Source organism: Lepidochelys kempii, chromosome 1, assembly GCF_965140285.1.
Source record: "Lepidochelys kempii isolate rLepKem1 chromosome 1, rLepKem1.hap1, whole genome shotgun sequence".
Classification (NCBI taxonomy): Eukaryota; Metazoa; Chordata; order Testudines; family Cheloniidae; genus Lepidochelys; species Lepidochelys kempii.
In genome coordinates this window covers 111,026,491-111,043,881 of record NC_136380.1, presented here as the reverse complement: position 1 = coordinate 111,043,881, position 17,391 = coordinate 111,026,491, and the positions used below count along the sequence as shown (strand labels likewise).

The 17,391-nt window shown below is 41.3% G+C and overlaps 1 protein-coding gene across 7 annotated transcripts in view; it reads right to left on the bottom strand.

The window, feature by feature from the left end:
- The window catches only part of ATP11A (ATPase phospholipid transporting 11A), a 220,891-nt gene extending 203,891 nt beyond the window's left edge, over nt 1-17,000 (bottom strand). For all 7 annotated transcript variants that reach the window (XM_073350104.2, XM_078853635.1, XM_073350114.2 and 4 more), the window contains exon 1: nt 16,832-17,000. In XM_073350104.2, the coding sequence (XP_073206205.1) occupies nt 16,832-16,870 (39 nt within the window). In that variant the 5' untranslated portion in view covers nt 16,871-17,000. The remainder of the gene's footprint in view (nt 1-16,831) is intronic.
- Between the last annotated feature and the right edge of the window lie 391 nt (nt 17,001-17,391).

Sequence of the window (17,391 nt, the reverse complement as noted above, 5' to 3'; positions counted from 1 at the left end):
TATGGCTATAACATAGCACATATTTTGTGAATTATTAAAAGTATTATGCTTCTCTGTACCCAGAGTCAGTTTTAAACACCTCTCAGGATCTTTTACCACCATCATTTGGCCAGATGATAAAACAAGAGGTCTTCTAAAGAGGCAGGAGGGACCATTTTCTTTTTAATTTAAATGGCAAGTAGGACCCAACTGTTTTTATAGAAACAAACAGAAAGGGGTATAAATATCTTTGGGTTTCTCGAGTGGCATCATGAACAGTTCAAATATCACTCTCAGAAGTTTGATGCGTCAAGGGAAAGCCACTAAAGACATTGTTACTTGTCTATATATAGTGGCTTTCCCTTGACGCATCAAACTTCTGAGAGTGATATTGGGCATTTCTCCATCCAGCTGCATTACCAGACTTTTGTCGAGGGTGGGGTAGTTTGTCTGCGGAGACATTCCATATCTTTTCTACCTGCCAAATACACCCTGTAGGGCTTGATTTAATGACAAACAACCAAAGTCTGTGAGGATGACAGGAGACAGTTGGAAAGCTGGGAGTGAAGGGGACCAGCCTTTTGCAGCATCTGTAGGGACTGTGAGCACCACTGTCAGCGACCACTTGGATATGACAGGTGCAGAGTGAGTGGCTGGATGGAAACAGCCAGCAAAGATTCTAGTTCTAATTTTATTTTGTTCACCTACATGCTTCAGACTCTGCTTGCCAGCTGACCCTCAACTGCTATTTGAATAACTTCTAAGATCTTTACAAAGGCAAGTTACATCAATACTTCCATGCTGTTTTGAGATTGCTTCCTGCAAGAGTGAAAGAACAAGAAGTTCTTGTTAATACTTTTGGAAAGGAATCTCTCCTCATATTGCAATTTCAGACTGACAGGAACTACTGTAAAAAAAGTCAGTGCAGATTTTAGAAAGGTACGAGTTATTCAATTACTTAGACATGGTTGTTTTCAAGTAAAATTTGAAAGAATTACAAAGATTTGCAGTCCCTGTTTTAAATATCCAGTCCCAGAGGACCAATTTACATATTTTAGATTTGTAACATCCAAACTAGTTTAAGATAACCATTAGATATTGAATATATTGAAAGACAAAAAGGGGAGAAATTCTGTTAATTTCTTAAAGGAATAATGACACTTGAAAAATGATTTTGTTGTATAACGGCACACATTTTGATAACTGAATATCCTAATGACTTAAATTCCATGTAAAGAGAAGGAGGAAATGTATAGGTTGTTTGAATTATAACTTTTATATTTGTTATTTCATTAGCAATGAAAACCACAGAAGTTAAATATTCAAGAGTTTTAAAAATTCATTTACATCCTACCTTACCACACTAGCACCACCCATAAATTCTGCTAATGTGAGCCATGCACACGCACGTACACACACAAAAAAAAGGACCACAGTGTCTGAACAAAACGCAGTTCAAGCTATCGATACATAATGATCAATATGCGGTTCACTGAGAATCCCTTTAAAGGAACTTTACCTTCTTCATCCCCTGAAGTCCTGTTTATATTTTTAAAAGACAAGTTCTTGAGAAGTTATTGTATTTTACCAATTGCTTTCAGAATAAAATGAAAAGTGAAATCCAAATACCTTTGAAGAAAAACCAAAGGATATAATATGGCTCAATTAAGAGAGCAATTGCCTCCAAGCCAGACAAGCCACTACTGAAATTATTTGCATGCTGTACTGTTAGAAATTGGCCTTAGACCAAAAGATCCCTGCTGCCAGTCTGTGGTTGTCTGGGGAAGACTTGAAGATATAACTGCTTACCAAGGACAAGAGTAAGGGATAACTCTGGTGTACTGACCAATATTCATCTTCAATAAAAGATGTTCTAATGTAGGTGTGGGAGTAATTTCTGAGCACATAATGGCTCCTCCATTTTCCTGTAGTCATTACGCTTTCAGTTGATCATGCACGTCTGGCCTTCATGAAGAATGAAAGGCATTAAAGAAATAACTCCACACCACAACATTCTCTCACATTCCCACTACCATACCACCCCACATTCTTCTTTATTACTCTGGATTTGTGAAAATTAGATAATGTTCTGGTCATTTATTCCTCTCCTTTCCAATGCTGGATGGTCCCCAAGGAGCACTCAGTACCTCACAGGATGTCAGCAAGTTGCTGGATTAGGCCCCAATTTATGGGACAAATCTCTCATGATGCCCTCGGTGCATCCAGTTAGAAGTGCTCTTACCAAGAACCCACGCACTTGGCAGCACTGGAAGTTCATACAAATACTTCGCCTTTTCCCTCGTGCCATAAGAAGGGGAGCAAAGCCAGTGCAATAGCCACCATGTGAGGAATACACCCCTTACACACACACACCCACCCCTTCCCCCGCTCCACTGAGCTGCCACTTGATGAAATGAGCAGAGCATGAGCTCCAGTAGTAGGAGTGTCAGGTCCTTGCTGCCGCCAGGCCAGCGTGCCCACAAAGAAGGAAAAGGGTAGCTCTGCCCCCATCAAAAAAAGGCAGCCACAACTGGCTCTGACCACCACCTCAGGGAGGAGCCACAAAACAGGCAGCCACTGTTACACAACAACAAAGCGCTCCTAGGGAAGAAAAAAAGAAAGTAAAGATTTGATAGCATGAGTAGGAAGAGGTGTTGAGAACCACGGCTATAACTTCTCCCCATCTCTGGCAAGGATCTTCACCAATCCTATCCACCCTTCAAGTATGCGTCAGACTGTCGGTAGTTTCCTTTGGTATTTCTACCCCAATTGTGGTTTCGCCAAACTGTTTTTGTCATTTTAAATAATTAGCAGGGCACAGAGAGCCTGTGTACAGGCGCTTTTTATTATTATAAACAAAATTATATTTAGACTTTTCCATTATGCAAACAATGACAAATGCTTAGGGATATCTCAGGTTTCAGAGTAACAGCCGTGTCAGTCTGTATTTACAAAAAGAAAAGGAATACTTGTGGCACCTTAGAGACTAACCAATTTATTTGAGCATAAGCTTTCATGAGCTACATCGTCATGCATCCGATGAAGTGAGCTGTAGCTCACGAAAGCTTATGCTCATATAAATTGGTTAGTCTCTAAGGTGCCACAGGGATATCTCAGTCATACACACCCATGTCAGCACAAGCCTTCAGAGATAAGTGTTTGAGCACAATATTACAGTCAGTTATTGGCTAAGGTAACTCACCCCTTAAAAAGAAATTCAAATGGCTGGAAACCCCCCTTTGGGGGAAGAAATAGCACCCCAAATTTAAGAGCTCAAATCTTCTAAAAAAAAAATCAATCAATCTAGTATGTCACACATTTAAGTCTGTGTGTTCACTGGAATCCACCTCCTCTCCCACAACAGAAAGTATTTCAAGCTTTCCTTCATTAAATCACAGAATCATAGAATATCAGGGTTGGAAGGGACCCCAGAACGTCATCTAGTCCAACCCCCTGCTCGAAGCAGGATCAATTCCCAGTTAAATCATCCCAGCCAGGGCTTTGTCAAGCCTGACCTTAAAAACCTCTAAGGAAGGAGATTCTACCACCTCCCTCGGTAACGCATTCCAGTGTTTCACCACCCTCATAGTGAAAAAGTTTTTCCTAATATCCAATCTAAACCTCCCCCACTGCAGCTTGAGACCATTACTCCTCGTTCTGTCATCTGAGAACAGTCTAGAGCCATCCTCTTTGGAACCCCCTTTCAGGTAGTTGAAAGCAGCTATCAAATCCGCCCTCATTCTTCTCTTCTGCAGACTAAACAATCCCAGCTCCCTCAGCCTCTCCTCGTAAGTCATGTGTTCTAGACCCCTAATCATTTTTCGTTGCCCTTTGCTGGACTCTCTCCAATTTATCCACATCCTTCTTGTAGTGTGGGGCCCAAAACTGGACACAGTACTCCAGATGAGGCCTCAATGTCGAATAGAGGGGACCGATCACGTCCCTCGATCTGCTCGCTATGCCCCTACTTATACATCCCAAAATGCCATTGGCCTTCTTGGCAACAAGGACACACTGCTGACTCATATCCAGCTTCTCATCCACTGTCACCCCTAGGTCCTTTTCCGCAGTACTGCTGCCTAGCCATTCGGTCCCTAGTCTGTAGCGGTGCATTGGATTCTTCCATCCCAAGTGCAGGACCCTGCACTTATCCTTACTGAACTTCAGATTTATTTTGGCCCAATCCTCCATTTTGTCTAGGTCCTTCTGTATCCTATCCCTCCCCTCCAGCATATCTAGCACTCCTCCCAGTTTAGTATCATCCGCAAATTTGCTGAGAGTGCAATCTACACCATCCTCCAGATCATTTATGAAGATATTGAACAAAACCGGCCCCAGGACCGACCCCTAGGGCACTCCACTTGACACCGGCTGCCAACTAGACATGGAGCCATTGATCACTACCCGTTGAGCCCGACAATCTAGCCAGCTTTCTACCCACCTTATAGTGCATTCATCCAGCCCATACTTCCTTAACTTGCTGACAAGAATACTGTGGGAGACCGTGTCAAAAGCTTTGCTAAAGTCAAGAAACAATACATCCGCTGCTTTCCCTTCATCCACAGAACCAGTAATCTCATCATAAAAGGCAATTAGATTAGTCAGGCATGACCTTCCCTTAGTGAATCCATGCTGGCTGTTCCTGATCACTTTCCTCTCATGCAAGTGCTTCAGGATTGATTCTTTGAGGACCTGCTCCATGATTTTTCCAGGGACTGAGGTGAGGCTGACTGGCCTGTAGTTCCCAGGATCCTCCTCCTTCCCTTTTTTAAAGATTGGCACTACATTAGCCTTTTTCCAGTCATCCGGGACTTCCCCCGTTCGCCACGAGTTTTCAAAGATAATGGCCAATGGCTCTGCAATCACAGCCGCCAATTCCTTCAGCACTCTCGGATGCAACTCGTCCGGCCCCATGGACTTGTGCACGTCCAGCTTTTCTAAATAGTCTCTAACCACCTCTATCTCCACAGAGGGCTGGCCATCTCTTCCCCATTTTGTGATGCCCAGCGCAGCAGTCTGGGAGCTGACCTTGTTAGTGAAGACAGAGGCAAAAAAAGCATTGAGTCCATTAGCTTTTTCCACATCCTCTGTCACTAGGTTGCCTCCCTCATTCAATAAGGGGCCCACACTTTCCTTGGCTGAAGAGTAAAGTGACCTCTCAGAAACAAAAACATATTTGCAAACCCTATGAAAGCTGTGAGTGCAGTAAAATAGTCTCAGCGTTCTTCATCACATCTCCCCTTTCCCTTGCTCCAAACACAGATACAAGAGAATCTTCCTGCCAGATACACTAGGCCATCTGGTCACTTTATTCCTGTAACTCACAGTTTACCACTTAACACCATTTAAGAGATTAATAGTACTTCAACATTCACTTCTTAAAATGAATGACTTATAGCTTCATAACAGCAGAAATGAATGGTTATGTTTTTGTTTTTTTTAAAGGAACTGCTTACAAGATTTTCCTTGAATTTTTTGTTTAAAATGAATGTATGGAAATTGAAACAAGGCGATTATCTAGATGCATAAATCAAAATCCTCCCCCCCCCCCGCCAAAGTCAAGCTATAATAATACAAAGATGTCCGATGTATTTGTCAAGCACCAGAAACGTGGCCTTTGTTGCACAACAGAGTACGATAAGGTTTAGCAACAAATGAGTGAATAACTAGAAAAAACACAAAATTTAAGTGGGAATAGCTGCAAACACTAATGTATACACACCGGGGTGGCCAAACTCTGGCTTGCAAGCCACATGTGGCTCTTTTACCATTAAAGTGTGGCTCACAAGCCACACTCCACTTCCCCATTATCCGCCTACCAGACTGGACCTTGGAACATATGCCTTGCAGTGGCATGGTGGGGTAGGAGCTTCTGTCCAGTGGGGAGGAGGGTCTTAGGGCTTCCGCCCTGTGGAATGCACCTGCTGGGGCTCGCGGCTTCAGCAGAAGTGGGGCTGAAGCCCCAAGCCTTGGCTCCCAGCAGGTTCGCTCTGGCTCTCAAACTTCTGACGATTACTGTATGCAGCTCAGCTGGCTAGTGAGTTTCGCCACCCAGATATGTACTTATACTGTTTTATAGAAACTTATCAATAAGTTTATATTCGATTAAAAATTTAAATTTAGCTTAAACTGCTATAATTTTGTCCATTTGTCTGAAAAATGTCTTTTCCCATTTTTAACTGTCCCATCTTAGCAGAAGTTGTTTAACTATCCAAGAAAGAAGTTGCCAGGTAGGGGGGTCTAGAGCCTGGAAGTTGATTTAAACGCATATTCGCTCCTAGTATAACTTGACTGATGAGTTTCAGTCAAAACAACAAAATGAAAACAAAAAACCCAAGCTTTCGAGTACTTTCGGTTAAAGCTGATCTTTAGAAAACACAAAAACGTTAGTTAATTTGTAACTGCTATTTGTTATATAGAAGATACAGGAAATCCCAGTTAACATGAACAGCATTTTCAATGTGTGTGTATTCTAGGTTTACAAGGAAAATGCTGACCATTACTTAAGAACAATAAATGGAGTATTTTAGTCAAAACTAAATGCTAACTCTAAACATTTAGATTATATATCTGCTAACTCCAGCATAACAGTTATTGACAAAGCCATAAATAAAAAAAATAATTAAGTTAAACTGCTTAGGTCTTAACTTGCAGTATTCTCATCCTCTTCATGTATCATATTTCCAATAATAAAATTGTATTGTTTATACCTAGGCACATTTTGTATTAAGATTAAATGACAGCTTGGTTTGTAAGAGCTTTCATGGCACTGTTTCATTTAAAATAATGGTTTACACAACTCTAAAAAGACGAGACAACAGAATGTACCTAAACTTTTCCAGCAATTAGTTTTCTCCTCATTTTCTATGCCCTCAGAAAAACAGAAACAGTGGTCAACATGCACTTTCCTTTTATATGTGGGTTAAATCATCAGAGACTGGACCTATCTATGTATTTGAAGCATTTATTTGGTTGCCAGCCCAAAAGATGCCAGGGTTAAATAGCACCTGAATTCAGAGAGAGAACAGTGTAATTCAAGAGAACCAACTAGTCCCTGCACTCTGAACAAATATTCTTGTTATAAACAAAAGAAAATATGTTACTGATAACTGACAATTATTAGATTTAGAGATGAAATTTTGAAAACATTTTGGTTTTCCTTTCTCCAAGGCAAGTGTCAGTCTAGTAAAACCAATTTACTTTCATCTGTCTTTTAAACAGTCATATTCTCTGCAACTAATCCATCAAACAAAAACAAAAATAGTAAGTCATTTATTTTTCCTTCACATAGGATTAAGTATTTTACATCTATTTGTTTAAATAGATATGATCTATGTACACTCAAACACTTCAATATCCACTTTTACTGTATGACCACCTCCTGTCAAGGGTGCTGATTTAATACAGATTATTGAATGCCCCTTCTGATTCAGGTTCGCCTCAAGAGGGGTAATTCATGTTCATTAGGTACAGTGTAAAAACTCTCATACATGCAAAGTTAGTGTATATTTGTGTCTGTACTTAATTACTATATTGCTTTATAAAACTAACAGTACTTGTAAAAAATATAAAGGGATGTATAAAGTGCTAAGCCTATTATTTTAATTGCATTAACCACCATACATTTCAAGAAATCCATTCCAGTTGATCTACATGTCCACTAATGTAAATTACAAATGACCAATGCAGGGTACATTCTGCATGGCTTATGATACTTGTTATACATTTAACCCTATGAAGAACAGTGTACAAACAGTACAAGTTGTATTTAGCAAAGGCGTTGAAACAAATATTTATAATGGGGGTGCTGAAAGCCATTTAAAAACAAAACTGTAAACCCTGTATATGATGGAAACCACTCCAAGCCTGGGTGTGCACCCCCAGCACTCCTAGTTCCAGCACCCTGCATTTAGTACATTTTATCAGCATATAATCCATTTCTATTTTTAAAGAGAAAGATTATGTATGTGTTTTATTAATTTACCAACACTTTTCTGGTGCTTTAGCAGATGTGCATTTCAGGGGATTTCACAAAGTAATATCTTAGTAGTGATCTAGAGGAAGAACCTAATTGTCCTTAATCCTCCATTTAAAATAGAGTAGATTTAATCCTCCAACTGAAGCAAGATTAGTCCCTGCCACCAGGAAACAGAATTGCTATATCTTTTGTATTTAAGTATTAGACTCTTCCAGATACAGCGAAGGAAACAACTTAACTAGTCACAAGTTTCAAAAAGGGAAATCAGTCTACATAAAACAGAGGACAGTGCCTGCATATAAGAATTATACACACACACACACACACGCACTAAACCTGAAAAGGTCACTTTCACCTCTTAAGTCAGTGATATTTGTAGCTTCATAATGTAACAAGTACAACAAATGTCCTAAAGAATAGCTATGCAATTTCAGTGAGATTTAATAAAAAGAAAAAGGAGTACTTGTGGCACCTTAGAGACTAACCAATTTATTTGAGCATAAACTTTCGTGAGTTACAGCTCACTTCATCGGATGCATACTGTGGAAACTGCAGAAGACATTATATACACAGAGACCATGAAACAATACCTCCTCCCACCCCACTCTTCTGCTGGTAATAGCCCATCCAAAGTGACCACTCTCTTTACAATGTGTATGATCATCAAGGTGGGCTATTTCCAGCACAAATCCAGGTTCTCTCACCCCCCACCCTCATACACACACAAACTCACTCTCCTGCTGGTAATAGTTCATCCGAAGTGACCACTCTCCCTACAATGTGCATGATAATCAAGGTGGGCGGGGGGTAAGAAAACCTGGATTTGTGTTGGAAATGGCCCACCTTGATTTTCATACACATTGTAAGGAGAGTGATCACTTTAGATAAGCTATTACCAGCAGGAGAGTGGGGTGGGAGGAGATATTGTTTCATGGTCTCTGTGTATATAATGTCTTCTGCAGTTTCCATAGTATGCATCCGATGAAGTGAGCTGTAGCTCATGAAAGCTTATGCTCAAATAAATTGGTTAGTCTCTAAGGTGCCACAAGTACTCCTTTTCTTTTTGCGAATACAGACTAACAAGGCTGTTACTCTGAAACCAGTGAAATTTAATGCAAACACTATCAGAGACCTTTACTATCAAAGCATATCAAATAAATCAAAGTTTGAGGAGATACTTTCAGAAATCCAGATCAAGGCTACTGTAAATCATGTATAATTGGAAAACAAGTAGTGCTGGGGGAGGTGGGCAGGGGGGACACCAAAAACCCCACCTATCTGTAGTACTTACATGGTCACCATTACCACAGTATGTGAATACCTCACAGGCTTTAATGTACACAGGCTTTTCCCTACACTACTATAAGGTAGGGAAGTGTTATTGCCCCCATTTGGGGGATGCAGAACTGAGGCACAAAGAAACAAATAGTCACTTGCCCAAAGTCACACAAGAAGTCTGTGGGAGAGCAGGGAATTGAGCCTGCACCTGGGAGACCCACATTAAGCCGTAGCTAGTGGACCATCCATCCCCTCTAAAATAATCTAGTACGGAACGTCATCTTCTGCTAGAAAGTACACGTTTCTTTTTAAAATAATATTTCAAAATACTTTTGATGCCAATAAACCTTAATAGGAAACATTTATGATACTAGACATTCAATCCAAACACCTTCCAAGGGGACTTAGGGTACAGCTCTGTAACAGACTCTTTACAGTTAAAATGAAAAACTGGTGTCTTTCTAACAGAGAAAGAAGACTTGGTTTGCTTCCCTACCTGCAATTGTTGCTATGGCAATTATAGCAGAGGAGACAAACAGCATTCCAGTTCTGCCTTGTAGTTCAGGCTGAATTTCAACTGAGATGTCCCTTGACAATTATACCAATGGAAATGTTACATTATCTCATATAATGGTAAACCAATGGGTTCAGAAATGGTACTCAGGAAAAATACAATTTGACTAAAAGATTTAAATGAGAAGATAACTGTATTTCATGAACAAAATAGCCTGCTAAGTCAAATCCAGTTAAGTAGTATGTGCTATAACATCATCTGCCCAGCCAGCCTTAAGGCACAATTTCATCTTTTAAGTGGGGGAGAAGGAAGGGAGAAAAAAAAATCAGCTTGTGTTGTCTCAAAACTCCCTCCATTTTCCAATTACATTCAAATCTGTTTAAACTGTGCTCGAGTTATCCAACTGTCTTGATATTTTAAATAGTAGCCAATTACGGCATTTATATACAGTAACTTTTTCCAGCTAATCCAGAGTTATTGCATTCAGAATGCAGTTTACAAACCAATTTGAGATATTTTGATTTGAATGGACTATAAAATAAAGTGAAAAAAAATCAAGACTTTCCCCTTTTGTTTTTCTTGTTTCAACTACTATTGTATGACAAGGGGAAAAACGTGGGAAAATGATGTACGAATATATATTTAGTATATATTGGAAAACAAGTAGTATATATAAATGAAGGTGAAGACGATTGTGTTAGCTGCAAAAGCCAATATTTTAAGTTTCTCATGTTGACCTGGCTGACATAGTCAAGTTAATTTTTTTTTTAAAATATATTTCATTTAGCTATTTTAGTTAAAAAACTAAAACAAACCTGATTTTACAAGAACTTGAAAGTTTAAATTCAAAAATTCATATGCTTGTTTTGTTAAGGTATTAGATGTTAACTGTTGAAGAAAAAAATCCAAAATACATAATGTTGTTTTAGTTGAATAAAACAATTTAAATGTCTGTCTGGTGATCTTCTCCTCCTAATACAGCAAGGCAAAGAAATCCTCCAAATATTAATGATAAACCTGTTGAACTGGAGATAGTTCACCTCCAAATGACTTCATAAATATCTGCTTCAGTTACCTTTGGTAAATGAAATAACCGAACAATCATTCATTTTCTGATACAGCTATAAAACTAATCTGAAAAGTTTTCAAAATAAATCACTTAAAAAATGTATAGTGTGTACCTTCTAAAAATGAAACCTACATCTGTCTGAGTTTAACAACCAACAAGAATGTACTTCTATGTAGAAATCCATAATTAAAATAGAGAGTCTTCCTGACTAGTGATTTAAATCAAATCCTCCCCGATATAGTTATTAATAGCTATAGTAAACTTCTGTGAGTTTAGAGAAAAAGATTCTCTATTACTACTAGTTTCAGTTTGTGTATAATCAGTTTCCCTATATTTCCCTGTACAGTATGATTTCCAGTTTGCTTTAATCATTCATACAACAACAGAGGAAAGAAACATTTTTTTAAAACAAAACTGGGATTGTAAAACCAGATAAATTACCAGGGAGTATTATCACGGATATTGTGATAGGGTTCTTGGAAAGCTGGGTTTCCTGGTGGTTAGTGCACCTGACCTCCATCTTCTTTTTTCGAGGCCCGGGGGGGGGCGGGGGAAGGTACAGGAAGGGGAGAAGAAGAGCGTTAATGGTGCCTGCTTCCTGACTCCAGGCTGGGAGTTTGTGCCTCCCCTCTGCATCTGGGCCTTGGCCATAAGTGGGGCATGGTACAGAACACAGGCCCTCCCCTCTCCACCAGGTCCTAGCCCAGGGCCCTGTGGGAAGGAACATCAGCAAATTCCTTCCTATAAAGTGTAAAAGTCTGCTGCCCTGAGTAACATCCGTCTTATGTGACCCTTCAGTTTGAGGCATTGCTCCTTTGGGCCCAGTGTGGGGTTTGTATACCCCCATCACAGACATAGAAGTTACTTTAACTTCATTGTAAAAATCGGCCAAAATTCAAGTCTATTTCTCCCCGTAAAAAGTCAGTCTAATTAACTTGAGAAAAGAAAAAAAAATTTGTCTACAAGCTGTACAGATTTTTAATCATGTATATTAGGAAATTAATTTTCATTGTTTGCCATAAGAATCAAAACATGTTCAAGACTTCAGGGAACTGAATGGTTTAAACTTAAACAGTATATATTTAGTCAGAAGCTTCTGTTCTATATTACAGAAAAACTATGAATAATGAAGTACAAATATTCAATTAAGAACCCATGTACTATGCTCAACAAACTGAAACCCACTAAAGCACTACTTTCAGTAAACAAAGCTCATATGGAAATATAAAAAAAAAAAAAATGTATATTCCTGTCACACCATTTATCCTCAAGGAACCCAAAGCATTTACAATCTGTTCAAATATTGGGATCTCTCATAAGTTATTCCCCTACGCACAGCCCTATAGGGGTGTATAGGACAGGGTATATGTGGAAGCAGAGAATAATTTGCAGAAAGGAGGCAGAATGCATTTGGATTTGACTACACTGTTATTATTAGCACCTCTACTCTTCTAGAGTGTTCTCCCACCACTCAGGGAGATGGCATGGACACAGTATGATATTTGGAAGTGCTCAGCATACTGGTTAAAGTCAGGCTGCATTGGCAAACCAATGTCATTATCAAGGGTCCTCATACCCGGAACAAATAAGGAAACAAATGACTAACAATTCAGGTAAAACACTAGACAAAAACATTTGAAGATGCTAGCCAAAACAAACTTCACCCTGAACTAAGGGCATCAGATCCAAAAGTTTTTGCATAACCTTGAAGTTACGCTGGACTTCACTGCTTTTGGACATAGATTCCAACTGCAGCAAGGACTACAACCTCTCACCTTTGGTAAGCCAGGAGACCGACCTTTCCTTTTGAATAAAAAACCCCAATGTTTTAACCTCAAAACTACACAACTGGAAGTTATCTAGGACTGACAGAGACCACCTCACAGAAGCTACAACTAATTCAACATGCAGCATTTGTTTACTAGCCAGAGCGTGAAGAGATTATATCACTCAGCCAAGTTTAGTCTGGATTCGGCCAGGGAAACACTATTAATCTGCAAAGCCTCTAATAGGCTAGCACCTGCATACCTTAGAGACCATTTATCCATCCACAATCCACCAAGACAACTACACACCACAAAACCATTGTAGCCAAAATGATTCAGGAAAAGACTCAGGGGCAGAGAATTCTTAGTGGTAGGACCTCAACTTACCACAGGAAGTCAGACTAAGTCTGAGCTTGACATTGTTTACGCAAACATAAAACCGACCTTTTCTCTATGGCTTTCCTCCAGCAGTACCATCCCCCCTACTCACCAGCCTTTTAAAAAGTTCTGGAATGAGGACAAAGATGAGACGAGTGTGTGGGTGTCATCTATTCAGTAACAGTGATAAAGATCTATGCTATGGCATGGACATCTAATCATTCACGCCAATCAGTTTCAGGGATGGCATTTAATATTGCAAGAGTATGTTTACTGCCGTGGTTAAAACAAACAGTTCAATCACTGAGTTGGGAAAAGTAACTGGCTAGACATCTACTTGCAGAGTTTTCTGAAGTGGTAAACCTTATAGTGTCCACAGCTGCTTCTTCCATGAGTCTTCATAAAAACAACAACAACAATAATAATAATTCAAATTTAAGAAACCAACAAGATGCACAGAGAAAATAGGAAAGATAGTTTACCTGCTCCTAGCAATGTAATAACATGCAACTGATGAAGTATGCCATTCATAGAAGCCAGTCTAGAAAATCTGGTGAATTATAAAGATCTTTTTAATTCTCCCACATATCTTGACTTTATTCTGAAGCAGAAAGTTCTGAGCATTGAGAAACAGGAACACTCCATAATTCAGCTTATGAAGTGGTTGCATTTAAATTTTTATCCTGTTTAATCATCAAAACTAAAAAGAAACTTAGATGATACAGTCCATCCTCCCCCAAGTACATAATGATTTTTACATGCTCTCTCTCTTCTTAGAATAGTTTCTAGCATATTCTCTAGCCTGGTTTTACCAAAGTTGTTTGCAGTACTTCCTCTGAAAGACTATTTGTTAGAACTTGGAAATCATTTTTCAAAGCACAGCTATATCCAAAACTGGCCTTTGCTTAAGCCGGATCCTGCAATTGGATCCGCACTGACAAATCACTGCACCTAAATGACAGGTTTCAGAGTAACAGCCGTGTTAGTCTGTATTCGCAAAACGAAAAGGAGTACTTGTGGCACCTTAGAGACTAACCAATTTATTTGAGCATAAGCTTTCGTGTTTCAGGCAGTTGATAGATTTCCACTCCATACGGCTAAATGCAGTGCCTTATGTAAGGCACTGCATTTAGCCGTATGGAGTGGAAATCTAAGGCACTGCATTTAGCCGTATGGAGTGGAAATCTATCAACTGCCTGAAACACGAAAGCTTATGCTCAAATAAATTGGTTAGTCTAAGATGCCACAAGTAGTCCTTTTCTTTTTGCACCTAAATGGAGACTTGCTGCCTACAATGGGGCTCTACATAGGCATAAGAGTACACCTGAGCTGAATCCTCCACAATGAAGATCCAACTGAAGGATTAAGACTTAAAGTTGTACAATATTTAGAAATGCCTCTCCTTTCTTCAGGGTTACATTCTAAAGATGTGTGAATATAGTTACCTCCCTTGCCACCCCATCCACCCACCTACCCACCCCTTAGCTGAAGCATTATAAGTCTTGCCACAAGGAAATTTCTTCAACACCCATCATTTTATTCTCTTTGGTTTTTTCCCTCCAAACTCTTCTCATTTCCTTCCAATTTGTCCATATCTTTCTGGCTGAAGAGCTTAGAAAGAAACTGGGTACTTTAGCTACTGTTTCACCGAGAGTGAAAATCATCTCCCTGACCTAGGACAAGATATTTCTGAACATGCAGTCCAAAAAAAAAAAAGCAAAACAAAAAAATAAAAACACCTACACATACATTGAACACCCCAAAGTCTCTTAGCATTACCCCCATCTCATACAATATTTATGGTTTGGCTTCCCCCCATTCCCCAATGTACTAATTTGCATTAGTTCACATGTAGTTTCAGTTTCCTGCCCATATTTCTAATCTCTCTGTATTGTTTCTGGTTTCGCCTGTCGTCCAGTCCCAACTTCTGATGGTCAGAGGTTCAGGGACACCCAGAGCTTGGGATCAGCCTGACCATCTTGACTAATAGCCATTAATGGACCTTTCTTTTTTGAACCCTGTTATAATTTTGGCTTTCACAACATCCCTGGCAATGAGTTCCACAGGCTGTGTGAAGAAGTACTTCCTTATGTTTGTTTTAGACCTGCAACCTATTATTTCATTGTGTGACCCTGGTTCTCGTGCTACATGAAGTGTTAAAGAACACTTCCCTATTCACTTTCTCCAAATCATTCATGGTCTAACAGACTTCTGTCATATCCCCCTTAGTCGTCTCTTTTCTAAAATGAAGAGTCCAGGTCTCTTTAATCTCGCCTCATATGGAAGCTGTTCTATACCCCTAACCATTTTTGTTGCCCTTCTCTGTACTTTTTTCCCCCCCCCAATTCTAATACATCTTTTTGAGACAGGGTGACCAGAACTGCATGCAGTATTCAAGGTGTGGGCATACCATAGGTTTATGATATTTTCTGTTTCATTATGTATTCCTTGCCTAACAGCTACTAACATTGGTAGCTTTTTGACTGCGGCTGCACGTTGAGCCGATGTTTTCAGAAATCTATTCGCAATGACTCCAAGATCTCTTTTTTGAATGAGAACTGCTAATTTAGAACCATTTTGTACATATAGTTAGGATTATTTTTTTCTACATGTGCATTACTTTGCACTTAACAGTGAATGTCACCTTAGTTTTGTGAGAAATACCTGTAAATTCAATCCTTAAAAAGTTCTAAATCAAATATGATTTGCTGTTAATGCTAATTCTGGTCCACTCCGGTAGTATTACTTATTTTTGTGTATAGTAAATTGTCCTTGTTTTAGGTAGGAAAGCTGACTTTTGCTTTAGTAAAAGAGTGCATGACAATACCCATACCTATTTGGGGAACACTAACAACTGTGTAAACCATATCCATCATGTGCAATGATAAGCCCTGAAGGCTTCTCCTGACCTCCCTGCAAATCATGAGACTATCAAAAACTCATGACTGATCACTTACTATCAGCCTTCAACAGAAAAGAGAGTCACTGTCAGAACAGATTTATTCTGGTTCACTGTAACCAATTTGACTAAAATAACTATGTTGTCTTGGAGTGCTACCTTAAGGGTTTGTATTTCACTAGGTTTGGAGAGATATGGGGTGTCAAGTATGTTATCTCAGATGTAAAGGCTTCCAAAAGCGGAAGATGGACTTAGTAAACACAGCCACCCCTCTCTCGATGGATTTTTTACCGTCGAGCAATAACATTCATCATATTGCATCAAATATAGTTTTCACTTACTGAATAGCTCGAAACACTGTACTATTCAGCTACTCACCAGCGAATAGTTAGCCCATCAGGCTAGTCAAAAATATTGTATCGACGCAATGCAAGGCAATTAGAGCCAGAACAAGTGTTTATACTTCGCCCTGTAAGCGCGTTCACATGAGAGGCACCTGCTGGTCCAGCCTGGAGAGTTCAAATCTCTGACGTCCTACAAGCAACTAGCGGCCGACACTGACCCGGCGCCCCCGCCGCCGCGCTTTGCAGAAGGAAACGGGCCGGCGGAGAGAGGCAGGAAGCGAGGGGGCAGAGCTGGAAAGTGCGGGGAGTCCCGGGAGTCCCGTGGTTTGCCGCTGTGCAAGTGCTCGCAGCCAGGCGCGCCCGCCACCGCTTCCACGGCAACCTGCTGCCGGGCCGGGTTCCCACCCCCGGCAGGGAGCGGAGCGGCTGCTCCCAAAGGGCACCAAGCGGTCACGGGCAGGGAGGATGGAGTGACGGGGGCTTCGCAGCGCCCTGCAGGGGTCACCGGGGCGCTTCCCCGGGCCAGCGTGGGTCTAACGCGGGCACTTGGCTCCCCCGCACGCCGGGGAGAAGCGGCCCCCGAGAGCGCCCCGCGGCGAGTTCGCGGCGCGGCCCCGGGTACTTACATATCTGTTGATGAGCGTGCGGATGAGGCTGCAATCCATGGTGAGCCAGCGCCGCTCGGCCGGCCGGGCTGCCTAGCTCGCCTCGCTTCCACTTTCCGCCTCCATGGAGCAGCGGCTGCTCCGCCTCAGCCGCCCGCAAGGAAGCGGAGCGCGACTCCCCCGCCCCGCTGCCTCCCGCTCTGCCCCCCGCCGCCGCCTCCTCCTCCTCCCCCCCCGTGCTGCCCCGGCTAAATCATGCGTGCGCCAGGCTACCCATGTGTGCGCCGCTGCTCCTGCCGGCGCCTCATCCCCCGCCCCGGGGACTCGGCTCGAGCGGCTGCTGCCCCTGGACACTTTGCAAGGAGGAAAAGGCCAGGCTGGGGGGGGGGGGGAGGGGGGAGTGTCCCTGGCTCTGCGCTGGCTCCTGGCTGCCAGACAGCGTTTTATTGAGCGTGCAGTTAGCTTAGCTCTGCTGCCCGGCCCGGCCCGGCCCGGCTCGGCTCCCCCTCCCGCTTTGATCTTTGCCGGCTACTCAGGCAGTCCGCGTCATAAAGGGCGTGAGCGCATGCGCATTCCGCCTC